This window comes from Pleurodeles waltl, chromosome 6, assembly GCF_031143425.1.
Source record: "Pleurodeles waltl isolate 20211129_DDA chromosome 6, aPleWal1.hap1.20221129, whole genome shotgun sequence".
NCBI classification, from domain to species: Eukaryota; Metazoa; Chordata; class Amphibia; order Caudata; family Salamandridae; genus Pleurodeles; species Pleurodeles waltl.
The window spans coordinates 1,100,841,612-1,100,859,918 of NC_090445.1; the positions used below are offsets into that span (position 1 = coordinate 1,100,841,612).

The 18,307-nt window shown below is 40.0% G+C and overlaps 1 protein-coding gene across 1 annotated transcript in view; it reads right to left on the bottom strand.

Moving 5' to 3' along the window:
* LOC138300608 (pulmonary surfactant-associated protein D-like) overlaps positions 1–18,307 on the bottom strand; it is a 158,324-nt gene that overhangs the window by 35,034 nt on the left and 104,983 nt on the right. Inside the window, exon 4 of the mRNA XM_069240203.1 lies at positions 7,433–7,516. Within this exon, the coding sequence (XP_069096304.1) occupies positions 7,433–7,516 (84 nt within the window). The remainder of the gene's footprint in view (positions 1–7,432; positions 7,517–18,307) is intronic.

Here is an 18,307-nt window from a genome sequence, read left to right on the forward strand (position 1 = left end):
CTCAAGACCCTTGATGGTTGTTTTACCCTTGCACTGATCCTTCTTGTTACACTTTCACACTTTTCATTTTTGTTCATTCCGTGTTTTCTCAACCAATCGTCAATATCCCTCTCCGAACACCTCACAGTCCTCCTCACATTCCACCAGTTCCCATCTGATAATTTTACACAATTACCTTTCACCTTCAACACACACCTTGGTTCCGATAATTTAGATTCTCCCTTTCTCACCAAATTTCCTGCCAACACTCTCACCCAGACACCTTTATTATATTCCTTCTGCTCTCTCTTAACTTTATTATTGTGTCTTGTTTCATATTGCTGTTGGTACGACTTCACCCTTTCCCTGATCAGTTCAGCATTAATCATCTTCTTCTTACACCTCCCCATCCACTCAGGTACAGCCATGGTGCATGGTACCCTTCCCTTCAACAACACAAACGGAGTCTCACCCGTTACGCTATGCGGCGTAGTTCTATAACTCCACAGCATATCCTTGATTTGAGACTTCCATGACAAATTGGTATACAGAGCTAATTGAATGTTCTCTCCCAGCACTCGGTTAAACCGTTCCACCATACCATTTCCTCTGGGATGATACACAGGTGTCCTGTAATGTTTGATTCCCCATCTCCTGAGAAAACTCCTAAATTCACTTGAAATAAATTGTGGCCCATTATCACTAACCATTTCTCCAGGACACCCTTCTCTTCTAAATACTTCCTCACAAAATGCAATGACATTTCCTGATTTCGCCTCCCTAACAAATGCTACTTCTGGCCATTTCGAATAATAATCCGTCATAACTATAGCATATTTATCTGAACTCCCCAAACACTCAAATGGACCACATATATCTATAGCTACTTTGTACCATGCTTTCTCCGGTAACTCTTGTGACTTAATCGTAGTTTCTAACAACACATGCGACTTATCGCTTGACATACATGCTATGCAATCTCTTACGTACCTTTCAATCTGCTTATCCATGCCTGGCCACCAAAAATCCGCCTGCACCTTTTTTTTCATAGCGGACATGCCTCCAAGCCCCTCATGCATCAACCTTAATACTCTTTCTTTGAGACCATCCGGAACCACCAATTTGTTCCCTCTTCTCAACACACCATCTATAACCGACAACTCATCCCAAACATGCTTAAATTCACACATATCAACATCCAAACGTTCTTTTTTAACCACAGATAACTCCTTCATTACCTTGTTCATTAACACATCTTCCCGTACAGCATTCTCCCATTCCTCTCGACTTATGGCACCACATGCTTCTGATATGTCCGCCACCACCCACTCATCCTCTTCATAAGTCCCATTGTCAGCCACTGGTAACCTAGACATACAATCAGCACTTATGTTTTTTATCCCCGGAACATATTTCATTCTAAATATGTACTCTTGCAGTCTATACATCCACTTTGCAATTCTTGGTGTAGCTCTACTAGCCCCCTTGGTGGTAAAAATGTCTATCAATGGTTTGTGATCTGTCCGCAGCTCAAATTCCGTGCCCCAAACATATATACGGAAATGCTGCACACTCCACCAGCATGCCAAAGCCTCTTTTTCAATGGTAGAGTATGTTGGTTCTGCTCCCTTCAATGTGCGTGATGCAAACGCTACCACTCTCTCTCTTCCTTCATGTCTTTGTAATAATGCTGCTCCTAATCCGTAATTACTGGCATCTGCCACAATAATAGTCTCATCATTCGGGTCATAAGGTTTCAATGTGATGGCTTTCACAATGGCTTCCTTAACCTCCTCAAATGCTTCTTGACAATCATTGGACCATTTAAAATGGCAGCCTTTTTTCATTAAGTCCCTTAGCACATGTACTTTTCCTGCAAAGTGATCCACAAATTTTGTGTAATATTTAGCCAAGCCTAAGAATGATCTTAGCTGATCCTTGTTTTGTGGAGCAGGGGCCTCTGCGATGGCGTCAATTAACTTCCGCTTTGGTTTCACTCCATGTTGATTCAATGTATGCCCCAAATACTCCACTTCTTCCACTCCAAACCTGCACTTGTTCCTGCTGATGGTAAGGCCAGCTTTCTCCAATTTCTTTAATACTATTGCCAATATGTCATCATGTGCCTGTTCACTTTCACCCCACACCAGCACATCGTCTTGGAACACTAATGTGTTATCAACATTATACAAAATCTTTTGCATCACTCTCTGGAACACGGCAGAAGCGGACGCCAAACCAAACGGCATCCTAATAAATTGTAACGCCCCCTCTGATGTAATGAAAGATGTCAAATGTCGGGATTTTTCTGATAAACACACCTGATGGTAAGCATTCGACAAATCCAGTGTCGTAAAACACTTTCCACCTTGAACATTGGCTAACATATCATGTATCCTGGGTAACGGGTATCGGTCAATTAATATGTTGTTGTTCAGGTCCCTCAAGTCTACACACATGCGGATCCTGCTGTCCGATTTCATAGCTATTACGATTGGACTCAACCATTCAGATACTTCAATCGGTTCGATTACCCCTTCCTTACACAGCCTGTGAAGTTCATCCTTTAATTTATCCCTCAGAGCTATTGGCACAATCCGTGCTTTGTGCACCTTTGGCACAGCATCTTTTTTCAACACTATCTGGTGTTGAAATCCTTTGAGGCAACCCAACTTTTCTTTAAACAGCTCCGGAAATGTTTCTACCCACTTCCCTTCCTCGTTTACCTTTGTCAGCAATACTTGTTCGGGGTGATTAGGATCCAACACTATGTTCAAGGCACGTTGTTCCTTCCACCCTAGTAATGATCGTCCTTGTTACACTACATACACCCTTCCTTGTGTTTTTCTATCTTTAAATCCCAGCTCCACCTCAAAATACCCTAATACCGGCAGTTTGCCACCACTATACCCTTCCGGTAACGCATCCGTGGGTTTAAGCTTGTTGTCTCTCAAATCACTCCATATTTGCTCGTCAATTAAAGTGAATGGTGAACATGAGTCCGCCCACATGTGTGTCCACTTCCCATTTATTTCCACAATACACCTAGGCGGGTTATATTCCTTAGTTTTGTTAAGTTGTGTGCACACTGTTGCATCCCCTTCCTCCGCAGCTAAGACTTCCATCTCGTCTTCACTTGTGCTACTTCTCTTGTCCACTTCTCTTCACGACATTTACCGACTTCTTGAACTTATTCTCATTAACCATTCTGCACACTCTAGCAAAATGTCCAATTTTCTTACATTTGAAACACCTTGTGTTAATAGCTGGACAATTTTTTGCTTCCGCTAGGTGTTTACCACTTCCACACCTGAAGCACTCCTTTCTCTTCCCAAAGTTATCTCCAACCTTACTTTTATCTTTCTTGGAATATCGTACTTCCCCTACTGTGTTTTGCTCATTCGTACCATTTGTGTTGTTGAGCTCCTTAACATATTGAGACGTACTCTCCATATGTCTAGCAACTTCCACCGTTTTGTCCAGCGTCGGATTTTTTAAACTCAACAATTTCTCTTGTATTTTGACCTCCTTCACTCTGTTAATGAATTGGTCACGAATGATTTCATCATTCAGATCTCTAAATTTGCACAAAATAGCTAGCCTCCGTAGACTGTTAACAAACTGATCTATTGTTTCATCTTGTTTCTGAGCGCAAGAGAAAAACCTATGTCGCTCCACAACAATGTTGACTTTCTTACATAGTTTTCTTTTAACGCCTTAATGGCATTTTCAAATACATCATCTTCTTGGTCCGAATCTCCTCCTAGTGTGTCTTGTAATGGTAAAGTTTTCAAAACTTTCCTTCCTTCCACCCCCAAACAATGCTTTAAAATTGCCAACTTCCTTTTTTCTACATACATCTCCCCGCCAATGGCCTCTAAGTATGTATTGAAAGCGTCTTTCCAATCTTCCCAGGCCATGCAGGGTTCACCTGGGAGCTGTAAAAATGCTGGTGGTGGAGTTATAGAGTGTGTTGCCATGTCTACTATTCTCTGTCACTTGTAACTTGTGTTAACTCTATTCCTTTCACTTTTTCTTCTTTTTTCTTTTCTTATATTAAAATCCAAATGTTACATTGTACATTGTCAATAAAATAGTAGTTTCCTAGTTGAAATCAACATGTGTGGTCTTCTTCCCGTTTAAATACACGTTGTTTTGTTTTTATAACTTCGTGTTGCGTTTCCAAGCAACACTGTTCCCTTTTTTTTCCCTCCCTTCCGTCTTGCTCGCTGTACGCGCGTTGCCTAGCAACTTTGTGCGTCAATCGCAACACGCGCAGGTCATGTACGCGCGTTGCCTGGCAACTTTGCGTGTCAATCGCACCACCTGCTGGTCGCGCCACGTGCCTGCAAATCTTCTCCTTTTCAAACGTGCCAGCGTCGCGCGCACGCAAAGCTAAAAAACACTGGAAGCCAAAAAAAACACTGGACCTGCAGACGACTTTCCACTCTGGACACAGTACTGATCCTTCCTGTCTCCCCGCAGCAAACTCAAGCGGCCTCCTCGAACCTCAGACACCTCTCTGCTGCGCTGCCAACAGCAATCTACCGGTCCAGGTCACGCTTGTCACTCCTCCATGGGCTCCAAATACCCTCGTCGCCAATGATAAGTAGTGATGAAGGAAATCGACGTACACAGCTCCTTTATTATCGTAAGTACGTTTATTCATTGAGCGACCTGGCCCGGCAGCTTCCTCTCCTCCAACTGCCTCCACACTCCCCGTTCTAGAACCAGCTTCCCCAGTTGCCAGGAGACAGCCAGGTTCTACTACATCACCTGAAAGTACAATACAACAGACCGCTCCAGTTTTCTCCCCTCAATCACAATGACAAAGTTAGACACTTACAAAATAAATTGAAGGTTTTTAAAGTGGGAGAGCTGGAATGCTTCTGTTTATTCCCTTTTACCACTTTCAATAGAACTTAAAATGTTTTAAAGGGACATATAGTGAATTATGTCACATGACTTCTCAAAATCCCTGCGTACATCATCAAAGCGTCATTTTAGAATGCCTATTGCCGTTGATTGATAGAAATGCAGGACAGTAAAAGAGAACCGTTTCCCCCCACAACATAAAAGCCCTTTAAAGAAAAACACAAGGGACTGAATTAGAAAAAAAAGTGCGCAACTAGGAAAGGTTATGTTTGAAATTCAATACTTATCACCTTTAATAGTGAAATATAAAAACTATTATTATTATATTTATAGTGTGATGTGTGAAATATACTCGTATCAAGCCCCCTTCATACCCTGGTCGCTCAGTGATAGAACTGCCCTGACAGCGTTTCTTTCAAATTAAGGCCCATATTTATACTTTTTTAGTGCCGCATTTTGACCCAAATGCGGCACTAAAAATGTATAAATATGGGCCTTACATTGGAAATCGTTCTTTAAGGTGAGCTGCCATGAAGTATTCTATCTGCGCCCTGAAATCTGTGAAGTCAAGGAATGCCCAACAAAGCCACACACAGCAAGAACCCACACAGCTCTGTCTCTGAGAGCAAACTGCTGGAAAACCCTCAAAAGTCATAAATATGTCCTAAACATCGTTTACAAAAATGTCATTCTGTTGGGTACAGGGACAGCATTTCCAACCTCAATGGGACAGTATTTTATTGCCAGACTATATTCTGGCCAGGGTCTTCTGGTACCATAGAACAAAGAACTGCCCCATGTCTGAGTAGGGGGTCTGGGAAGCAAGAGTGGACTGTCGGGTTGGCATTGTTGGAGTATGACCTTTAGAATTAATATTAACATGAAAACCTTGCAATATATTCTGTAATGAAGCTGCATAGAAAATGTGTTAACGTAGAAAATAATACATGCGTTTGAAATGTGCCCACGGGGAGTGGCCATCAATGTATACGAAGACTAATGAAACTTATGAATGATGAATTAATAATTTACTAATGTTTGAATCTGTATTAGCATATCATAATTAGAGCTATGTATTTGGTTTTTTTTTAACTAAATTACTAGGCCTTAGTTAGCGAGGGTCTGGGCCTAGCTGCCTGGTCTCACATTAAACTGTGTTTTTCTAATGTGCAATGTGCTGCTTCCTGAAGGACACGAAGCTGTACTTTTCCAGAAGCTAGAGATATGTGTGTGTAGCCGTAGTAAATTATTTCTCATGGGACCCGACTTGCTCAAGGAGACATTCTTGCCGAATATAACAGGTGCAGGGCTGCCTAGACTAGGAGAAGACAATGGGACTACTGACTGGAGCGTAAAGTGTAACTTCTCTTACCTGACATTCCACCTGATGAAGACGTCAATTACAGGAGCCAATCAACTGCATGAGAACTGTGTTCTGTGGAAAATTCTTGTGAGGGGTGTGAAGAATTATTGAACAGAGATAATGATGCACCAAATATTATCCAATAGGGAATTAAGGGCTAGTTCGACAGTTTTGATATAACCGCATGACCCGAGGAGAAATCAGCCATTATTAGCCAGTACTGGACATTCTACCCTAAGCCATACTTTGCCATTTTGAGACTTTGACGTCTGTTTTCCTGATACTTAAACCATCCTCTATTCGTTCTTACCTAATAATTACTTCTCCTCCTTATGAGGGAAGTGTCTCATTCTTAGCTATGCCAAACTGAGACTAGCCCTGCCTATAATTGCTGATGGTGAATCGACTGATGTCCTGAGGACGAAGCCTGACGCTGATTTCTGATTCGTTGGAGGGGTAACTATCTGATGATAATTGTAATTGTCTGTTTGTCTTTTCTTTCAAGGAACCAACTGCTCTTTGGTAGGGGCCATACTTAGATGTTTTCCCAAATTTGTGTTTGTTAAATTGTTTTGCATGAAGCCCAACATGCCAATGCTAATTCGAGGTTAGTTAAGGTGTTCACAAATATCTGACGCAAATAGATAAATGACTGAATTCTTGCTTTGTTGAACCTTGTATTCTGAGACTTTGGTAAACTGCTTCTTATTAGTAACGTGTTAATGCTTAATGAATATTCTCTATGCATTGATTACTTGTGTATTAATGATTACATTTTATGAGCTACTAATGAGATTGATTGCTAATGAGATTAACATAAATGACTTTAGATTGTAACTAATAGGGAATAAACATCCTAACACTCAATTAGATTTGTGTAGTTATTCATGGCTGGAAGGTCTTGGTGTGTTCACGTTATTGATTCTTATTAAATGTTATTGATTAGTTCAATGATTAGTTACTGTGAATATTGATTGAGTTGTTGATATACTGATTTTGTGATGCCAGAAAGATACCTCATACTGGGAAGTCTTCGAACGTGGTCAAAAGGTTCATCAGCCTAGGTGTGTATCCTTGTAAGTTTACTTATCAAGGCTCTGACGCGCTATCAGCAGTGATGCTGCATACCCAGAATGCTTTGGGGCCCAGAGTCTGATAATCCCAAGCATGGTGCTGACATTCAGGCGAACCACACATAATGAACATATCCCTTACCTTTCCTCTGCTTAGTGGCAGCAGCCTGCAGGGTCTTCACCTGAAGCTCCAAAGTACTGAGTTGCCGCTTGAGAAGGTCAAGTTCTAAAGAAATAACATTCAGTTTAGAGCACATGTTCTCTCACAGTCTGTGTAGGCAGAAGGAAACTATTTAATTTAACTATTAAATTATGTTCTGATCTTGAGCATAGACTGTCGCTCAATAGAATAATATGTTGTTTTCATCGCAAAGCATTTAGAAACAAAGAATAGGGGAAAATATAAGAATCAAAAGTATCCTACACCATAATTATCAGCAGCTTCCAAAATGGGTGGAAGCTTGGCCTCTCTCAAATCAGTCAGCATTTGGTTCCAAAACAGAAAACCTTCAGGCGAAATGGACAATCAAGTGATTTAAATGCTTAACATTCAGATAATACATTGAACACTCCTAGCACCCTTGATGAGGGTCAACAGGAAGAAATGCTTTCGGTGGTGCAAAAGTAGATCTACAAAGGTTAAATATTGACATTGCCAGTGTCGAGGTAAGACATCATCACAGTATGCAACACAGAAAGTAATACTGGTATGAAGGGCGACAGACAATGTCACTGGAATTTGTCAGATGCAATCACATTGGGCCAAATTCACAAACATGTTGCTGTGACCTACTACCGGAGTACTCCTGACTTACTCATAGATCCCCGGAGTAAGTCATGAGTACTCTTGGCTCATTAATGGAATTCAGGAGTAAGTCAGGGTACCAAATGTGTAAGTCACACCTGATTATAGCAAAATGTTTTCCAATCGGGCAATTACGAATATCAAGTTATAAGGATAACTGTTGATCTGGAGAAAACCTCAGATTAACCAGTGTCAATAGTATTGACTGCCAAGTACTCCATCCAGTGTGTTTAAAATAAACAACAAAATGAAAAGCAAACAAAGGCGACATTTTGAAGTGATCCATTTCAAAAAGTCTATTACTGCCAATACCTTCATCTTCTAAAGACAGTTCTGCGGTCCTCAACAGTGGTTACCTGCACCTTTAGCTGCACATCATCTAAACTATATTGCACTAGGACTTCAACCCAACTGCAAAGTTTTTCCAGGATACTGATCTGATTAACAAGCCTATCATGCAATGACATTCAGATAAATCTAGAGATCTGAAGATAAGGGCACTGTACTAAGCCGCAGCAGCAGCAGTAGAATAAATGTATATATGTATATGGCAAAGTATTGATTTTGATATTACAGGTTGCAATAATTTAACCTTGTAGGTAATTATGCCCATGTTGGTCCTACTGAGGAAGAAATTAAATCAAATGAACAGACAACAAATATGTTAAATCCTAAGGGAAAATAGCTTTGTTGTTCCTCTGGTCTTATAATGTTGAAAACCCTTCTCCACAAATAGGAGCGAATATAATCAAAATAAAGGATATACACAGCCTTGAATTATTGAACTGTAACCGAACACTTTCCATATAACCTCATCGGCATACATTCTTTCATTGGATGAAGATATTACCTATTTCGACTTTAGAAGAAACTATAGACCTGATTTAGATTTTGGCAGAGGTGTTACTCTGTCACAATGTGATGGTTATCCTGTTCACTGTATTACAAGTTTCATGGGCTACAAAAGAATTGTAATATGGCGGATGGGATATCTGTCACATGTGTGACAGAGTAACCCACTCCACCAAACTCTAAATCAGGCCCTATATGAGATATACCTCCTAAGGGATGAGAATGGCTACCCATATAAGGCTAACAGATTTTTACAGGGAAGAAGGCACAACATAGACAAGGAAAGTACCTTCGAACATGATGGCATATGTGTCTTAGAGTATGCATCATGGAAACACATAGAAATACAGGATAGTTGAGATTTGGTGTTGAAATATAGATCTATAAGACAAGTACACCGGTATGAGCTCATCTGTCAAAAACAATTTGGAAAGCAAATTAACGTGAAGAGATACTAAATGGATGCTATGTGAATTTAGATCTTTATCTGCTTGGAACGTGTTTTAAAACATTGCCTGAATAAATTGTGGTCCTGAAAAGGTGTAAGGCATTCCATTTCCAACACTGAAGCACAGACTAACTGACCATAATTATAATGGTTTTTATACCGCCCACAGCAAGAATTTGTTCAAAAATTGTATATTTTTGGATTGGAAGTCTTCTTGTATTTGCTGAATGCAAATCGATTTAATATTGGGCAACTGTTTCAGGAAATTTGGCTTCTGGATATTTAGATATATAGACATTGTTTACACATTTGCTGGGTTTTTAAGATAGTAAAATAGAAATTGCTCATTATATTTATTTTTGAATTTCATAATTAGCTAATATACAAGAGAACTTATAATAGAAAAAATGCAATAATTGACATATATAGAGGCTGTCCATATTGTGATTGAATGTATTGACTAAAGGGAAATTAATTTTGATAATAGGTCTTCAAGAGTATATATTTACACTCTGAAAATTAAGGGGGACCAAGGCCACAGAGATGGAGCTGACAGAGAGCCACATGCTGCCAATCTCCATTTGAAATCACTTAAAATCAAGCCTTTCTCCCATACATTATGCATGTCAAGTGCTGAACCAGGGGTCAGTCCTTTGACAGTATCAGGCTCTTAAGAAAGGGCAACCCCTTCTGTAAGCCACACCACCTGTCCTGGTTGTAACACAGGCTACAGAGAGCATGCCCTATGAAAAGCATTGACTGACAGCACCAGAATGAACAGGCTTAAAAAGACAAAAAAATTGATGGTCAATTCTCAGTGGGCTAAAATATCTGGGGAAAGCCAGGACTGAAGCAGAATTGGAGCTGGTAAGACTGAGGCAGAACCGAAGTGGAATTACTAGATCACTATAGCTCCAGCAAGTGGAAGAATTGTGACTCAGTGGTACACTGATCAGTGATCCTGTACAGGCCAGTAGAATAGGAACCACCTGATACAAGGAACCTTGTTTTAGAAAAGGATTCTCCCAAAAAGACGGAATTGGTCACACCAAAATGGTGTTTTGGTGGCCATCTTGAAATGAACTTTGCATTCATAGTCCATCTTGGAATACACGTTGTGTTTGGTAGCCTTTGTTGAATGGAGTATAACTAAATGGGAGTTAAAGTGAAGCATCCCGCTTAATTCAGAGCCTATACTGTCATGGCACTATAAAAATGCACTGCCAAATATACCAGGTTAAAATCGTATCTTGAACCCATTGGCAGAAAGTTCTTGATTTGGATGCAACAAAGAAACCAAGAAGGTTATTTATTAATGTTATCATTTGATTTGCAAATCACAAGCTTGAATCCTGGCAAGTATGACTCAGAATTTTACCCTTCTGAAATCAATAAATCAAATACCATTAAAATGGGCAATAAAAGCTCAGTTACTTACAATGCTCAGGAGTGGAAAAACCATGGTGGTAAGCATTAAACAATGTTATAATGTGTATATTATTGCTTAATATGTATCACTGTAGTGCTAAACAGTGTTTGGCCAGCGGGAAATCTCTGTCTTAGACCATGCTTGTGCTTCTTTCTACATCTCTTAAAGGGTCTGGAATATATTCCTTTTGTGTTAGTATAGTGAGATGCCTTTTGGAAGTATCTCATAGAGCAACCTAAAACCCTTTAAGTTTTATTACCCAAGTTACTACCCAATTTCCAAAAGACTCCACCTTAGGCAATTGTATTCATTTTCTCTATGACATAAAAAATCTGACTCTCTCTAGGAACTCCTGGAGACAATCTGATTGGCAGGTTATCTGGCAGAAAGGCCATGTTCTTGAAGGGAACAAGGGCCAAGCAAAATTACTGCAGGGAGAAGCAGATTTCCCAAGGGTGTTCTTGGATCATCGGTGATTGAATGACCAGGGTAGCAAGGCAAACCTTCAAAGAGGTGTACAAATTGACATGTGCAACTAAACCTAAAAACAGTAGAAGTATAGAACTAAGGTGCTTCTTTAGAGTTAGAGGGCTGTGATACTTTGTTACAAGTGTGTTGGATATCCAGTTTGCTGTACTACAAGTGCTGTGGATGCAATGTAATTGCAACATGGCGGACGGCATATACGTCACATTTGTGAGGGAGTACCCTATCCACCTAACTTTAAATCAGACCATAAATCCCTTGAGGGTACTCACCAACTTTTTACTCTTTACTCTCACTTTCTTCACCCCTACCTCCCTCCTCCTCCTCCTCTACAGCTCATTTCTTTATCCGCTTACCCATTCCCATTCTTTTCCCATATGCCCTCCACCCCCTTACCCCTCCCCTGTGCATGTAAATGTAGCCCCCATTTGCCTTTCCCTCTTTTCGTGTTTTATCATATTCTTTTTTTTCTCAAAGCTCCCTTTACTCCACTGACCATCATTTGCACAAAGGAGGATCCACACATCGTCCCTGACACTACTTTACTTTGACCCCCCAAGGGCCCCCACTTTGTGCAACCATTACACACTAGGTATCAAATATAATGTTCAATTGTATAATGTGTACTTTGCATTGAATGTTTATTTCCTGTATTAAGCCTTATGCTCTCCACACCACCCATTTACCCATTGTTTTTTACTGATATTTCAATAAAGAATTGTGAAACAGAAGAAATAAAAATAAAAAAAATAAATCAGGCCATAAAAGCTAAAAGGCATGATTCATTGTTAGATATAACAAACTGTATTGGGTAAAATTATTCAAAAAATGATTTTTGATTAAAACTGTCATTAAAGAAAATCTAACCATTCCATAATAAACAATGAAAGCTAGGAAATCTGTAGAACTCTTTAAACTAGGCTGTTTCTGTTTGTGGTTTGCTGCTTGCTAGTCCTGTTTCTCTTTGTGCCTAAACATTGTTCTATTTTAGTTTTTAATATTTTTGCTACATTTGGAAGAACATTTTTATTTCTTTTTGTCTTTTCCTTTTTAGGGTGTCTGAGGGGCATATTTCTAAGCCCCTAGCACCACCTTGCACCAGAATAGGGTGAGTTTTTTACGCTAATGTGGCCCAATGAGGCCAACATCCTAGCGCCATATTTACAAAGTGTTGCAATGCCTGCATTGCTCCACTTTGTAACCTACCCTTTGCACTATATTATGCCTGTGCCAGGCATAATATTTGCAAAGGAGGCGTTCCCCTGTCCGGGGGGGGGGGGGCGGGTCAAAAAAATGCCACAAGGAAATCTAAGAGATTTCCTTGTGTCATTTTGTATGCCACTTTTAATACCTGCTCAGAGCAGGCCTTAAAATGGGGCTTCCATTATTTATATTGGTCCCCTATGTACTTTGCAGGAGTAGCCCCAATATTTTGGCGCTACTCCTGCGGAGTACATCAATAGCGTCATGAAAAATGACGCTATTGCCCTCTACCCTGTGCCATAGTGCGCTGTATTTTAAATACAGCGCACACATGGTGGCGGTAGGCAGTGCTAAGGGGCGCAGGGAAAGTGGTGCTGCACTCAGTGCAGAGCCACTTTCCATGAATCTGTCCCAGTGTTTTTTATCTGGTTTTCTGAGGCTTCTTCTGTGTACTCTTGAGGGCATCTACCTCATTGTCATCCTGTTCTCTTTCTCTTTGGCTTAGAGGGGTTTCATTGTGATATCTGATGAAAACATTCTATATTTTCATTCTGAGTTGGGAAAATCAAAGACAGGAGCAGCTCAAATGCCACACCATTACATAATGAAGGTGTGACGGAGATGAATTTGTACGGATCGGACTATCTGGATGTCTGATTGAAAAAGATTGAGGAGATTTTATTTTGGATAAAAGAAGGTTAGGCAGTTGTGAGAGTGTGAATTTTCTAATATGTTTTATTAATAATTTCAATGTATTAACCACATAGTGAATTAACATGCAAAACGGGTGACTTGTAAAATGGTTGCCATAATTCATTTCTGTTCTTTGGCTGAGCAAAATTCGAACTAAATTTGTGGTTATTTTCCGTGGTTCAATGCTTACATAAAAGTGTGTTAAATGGCTTAATAGATGTGTACACAGATACCCCTAGTGGGTTGCTGCATTATATCTTACAAGGTCATGTTTGATAAAGTTCTTGCATGAGTTGAATGTTCTATTGTTTGAAATTGTCACTAATATGTGGTTTCTTCCTCAAGGATGGAAGTAAATGTTTCGGTTTGAGGAGTTTCTTCCTGAGAACAGAAGTTTAGACGAGATGGGATAATGGAGTCACAGACGAGACAGAAGTGGAAAAGTTACTGTTATGAATGTGTCCTGATTATCACTGATGTCATAACAATTTAGGTAATCAGTTAGAGCTACTATTGGTTGAATCATAACCACACCATGTACTGACCAATCATAAACTTTTTGAAGATTAGTATAACAATCTGGGTATGATTTTCTACGAGGGAGATTCTGAGAGATTCTAATAGAGGAGAAGACAGTGAGACTCTAGAGAGGGATTCTGAGATTCTTGGTTCGAGTTCCTGATGGTTCGAGTCATACTAGCAGTGTGGGTTTAGCTGTCAATAGGCCCGATCCTCCGAAGACTTACCTGATGGTGTCCATTTGCTGAAGTAGACTACATGTTGTTGTTCTATGGGTAATGTACGAAATTGCATTGTTAAATGTGTCCCTTTTGCTTTGCAGGTACCAACTGCAACATACAGTTTTTATGCTGCATACTAACAATAATGTTTTTTATAATAACCCAAGTTAGTATGTTTTTCTAAATTTGTGTTTCTAAATTCTTTTACGTGAAGTCCAACATGTTAATGCTAATTTGTGGTTAGTGAGGGAATAAACTTTCAAATGCTCAAGATTCATATTGACACTCTTTGATTGTTTGTACTAATGTATACATTATCATTATTACCAATTCTGGTGTTATTAATCAGTGTTATGATTTTGGAGATTATTTGCTTGATTGTTTTAATTAAACTCAGATTTATAAAATGTTCTAATCAACCACTATTGATTCTAAATGCTTATCACTTGTTTTTTAGAGTTATTTTTGTGACATCAGCATTGTTAATCTAGGGAAATAAATTCATAATTCTTCTTAATAAACTGGTGTGGTTATTGTTTGAGGTTCAGAATTCTAAATATGTTGTTTTATGTTGATAATCACATTGCTCATTGATGACATCCCCTTAATCCTTTGTCGCTTCGATCCATTGACCTCTTGCGCAAAATCCACTATTCAGCTTAAGGAATAGCTAGGATTTCATGGCGCTGCAGCACAGTTGAAAAGAAACAGTTCTGAAAAGAAAGACTGTAGGAAGACTAGTCAATCATTTGAAAGGGAGGTGTGATCATCACTGCTTGTTTTTAACAGAGGCAAGACCATTTCAGATTAAAGTGTTGTGTAGATGGTTCAGTCGAAGAAGGAGTGGTTAAAGAGTGGTATTAGAATAGGACAATAGAGATGATTGTAAAAGGTTTAGAGGGTTTAGGATCTAAAAAGATGAGATGTGGCACCCGATTGCCTTTCAGATTTCACTATCATAAATAGATCTGTGCAAGATGTGGGAGGAGAGGTGCAGAGGTAGACACAGCGGGTGAACAGGACTGGATTGCATAGCATGGGACATCAAAGTCATGAAGAGCCAAAAATAGTGGTTCTAATTGTGGGAAGGGATGAGTATGGCATTGATGACATACTTACGCCATTGAGTAATAAAACACAGGGAGCAGATAAGGTTTTGGCAATTGTATTTGTTTTTCATTGTCAAGAGCTATGATGAGGGATCTCTGGGATTACTTAACGGATTCAAGCTGCCAAGTAGTTTGATTTTTGCACCATCCATGCAGGGGTTTTTAGTTTTACATTTTGGTGAGTGGATTGTAGGTATATCCAGGGACTAAAGGAAGGAAAGGGATCAGGAGAGGAGAAGTTATGGGGAGGAAAGCGCAAATTAAATGCATTTCATTGAATGCCATTCATTGAAATGAATCAGCTGGCGTTTAGCAGGACAGCAATTCTGTATGGTAAATGTTCATTGAAATTAACATTCTGTTTAGAGCACTATATCTCAAAATCTAAAAACCATTTAGAAAATCAAAAAAATTGTTACTGCTGAATCTAACCTTTTAGTTTAGGCCACAAGATATACAAGAAAGATACAGATGCCCTCATAGTCTGCTTACTTTTTGTGTTTCATAGACAGCCTATGCATAATACCTGTCTGTGGGTAGGAAGTTCTGTATCCTAGACACATTAGGCAGTACTTCTGTATCTAAACATTAACCCCTGGTCTATTACAGCAAATATATTTTTATTATAGCGCTAGTCATATAACACAGGGATTAGCATATTGGCAGGGGACCATTTCACTTAATAAAAAAGCTGTAGTGAAGTAGGTAACAGGGACTCTGACTACACGAGTAGAGAAGAACAGATGACAACTATGAGAAAGAAAATGAACAAAGTAACATCCTTAATAGTAAAAATGAAGGTCCATTAACTGTCCATTTCAGATGAAATAAAGCAAATGAGGTTTGAGACCCATATGCAAGGCTAGGAAGTTTACAATATGTTTGAGTTATTTAAAGAGGTTATTGCAAGGTGTGGGAGTTTGAACTGAGAGGGCGCAGTTGAGAAGTTTTGATTGATTTGTCATGGGAATTTCAAAAAGATGTGTTGATTTGCCTCTGGTGTTTCTCTGTTGACGTGGCCTGGAGTTTGCTTGTTACGTAAGATGGCAGAGTAAAGTGAAGAACTTGTGGGTGAGACAGTCGAATGGCTGCCAGTGGAGATTTGTTACGATGGGTGTCATTTTGTCTGATTTGTTTGCACCCTGAACCAGGGGTGCTGCAGAGTGTAAAATGGATTTGAGAGGCACTGCAAAGTCTTTAGGGAGTCAAGCTAAAATGTGTTATTATCAACAGATTGAGACAGAACCAGAGATATGACCACTTTTACGAAGTCTGCTTGAGGGAAAAAGTGCTTGAGGTTCCAGGTGACATGGAGTTGAATGAAGCAGTTTTGACCAACTTCGATTTATTTGGGTGCATAGTTATAATCTTGTAGATGGTAAATCGAAGTAGATGGTGATGGCAACTCAAAGATTATGAATGTTTGTTCCCTTGTGGTATAAGGCCGATGTCTTGGGACAGTGTCAGACCAGTACCACTGGGAACTCTGAGTGAGGTGGACAACAGTAGTAAGAGATCATATAGTGGTTGAAGCATGATCAGCCAGCCTCAGACTTAAGTAGAGGTATGAAACTCAAGTGTTTATTAGGCCAAGCCCGGAGGGGATACATCATAATTAGGTCAAATATCCCACATACAAACGCCAATAAAACCCAGCAAATGTGGCTACTAAAAAGGTGTACAACACTTACCTTTACCCCTGATCACCCACTGAATGTCTCAAAACCGGGCAACACTCATCATGGGGAGTGCTTACAGTACAGTAGACAGCAGTGCCTGCAACTAGAGGTGCTGCAGTACCCCAATATAGCTTTGATTAAATGTACTTTGAAAAATAGCAACCCTTTGAATGTTTTAAGCAATGTGTATTGTGTTTTCAAAGACAGACAGTCAAATGTTAGGTGGCTTCTTCTGAACAGCTGCTGATAATGTTTTTCAGAAAGTTTTTACTTCTCCTTTCTCTGACTGAAAAAATTTAGGCATTTTGTAACTTGATTCAACTGTCACTCTTGCCAAGGGGTAAAGGAAAGTGTGAACAAAATAAGAAGGCTGCAGTTTGTCAATGTCATATTGCACACATATAAATAAAAATATATGTTTGGTTTACAAACTAAACTTTTCACATTTTCCAAAATTAACAGCAAACACTGAAAGGCTGTGGGTTCATTATAAGACCTTGTCAGTAAGCAACAGAGAAAGACGATAGAGAAAAATGACCCCGTAAAGTATCCTAATCAGCATGCACAAATCTAAGGCCCAAATGTAACAAAAATGAAGCACAACTGTGCTAGTGCAGTTGTGCGTAAAAAAATGTGCAGCAAGCTAACGGCAATCCCTAGTGCCATCAGTGCACCATATTTACAAAATGACGCACAGTGCTGCTAAGGAATGGTTAGAGGTAAAAAAATGACGCTAACCATTGCGACGTGCCAAAAGAAAAAATGACTCTAATGCTGCAACAGTGACGCTAGACCATTTTGCTGCACGTTTTTTTATGCAAAACGGGTTAGCGCCATCATTAACTCCATTAGCGTAAAAAAAAAAAAACACTCATGCAAGAAAAAAACGTTTGAAAACACAAGATGGAGAATGCAGGCCAGGAGAAACCCCAGGGAGATCCCAGTCATCCAAGTACCCGCCAGGAGGCTCCACAAAAGGGCCAGGAGAAGAAGAAGCGGAAGTGTCCTTCAGTGAAAAGGAGCATGACATCTTGGTCAGAGAGGTGACTGAGCACTAACACCAGCTCCTTGTCACCTCCAAATTGCCAATAGATAGGAGAGAGGCCATATGGCAGGCAATAGTAGACAAAGCCAACAGCATGGCAGAGGTGAGGAGGACTGTCACCGATTGCAAGAAGTGCTGGCACGATTGCAAGTGCAGAGCTAAGGAGAAACTGGCCAGGAATGGAAAGGCAGTACTGCAGACTGGAGGTGGAAGTCCCGCACCACAGGAGGACCCGAATGAGCTGGACGAGATGGTGGCAGCGGTCATCCCGGAGGAACTGGTCAAGAGCGTAGGCTACCAAGAACTACCACAAATGCAGGGTAAGTTGCAGGGGGGACAATCTGGAATCTCAGAAATTGCAGAAGGGGGAGGCACATAGGACACACTCAATGCATGCTAAAGGGTAGCATCGGAACGCATTAACCCTGAATCAAAACGCCCCATCGCCACCCAAGCCACACTTGTAGTTACACTCTGATTGCAAAATGCACCCTGACCAATACACAACTTGGACATAAGCCACTTACT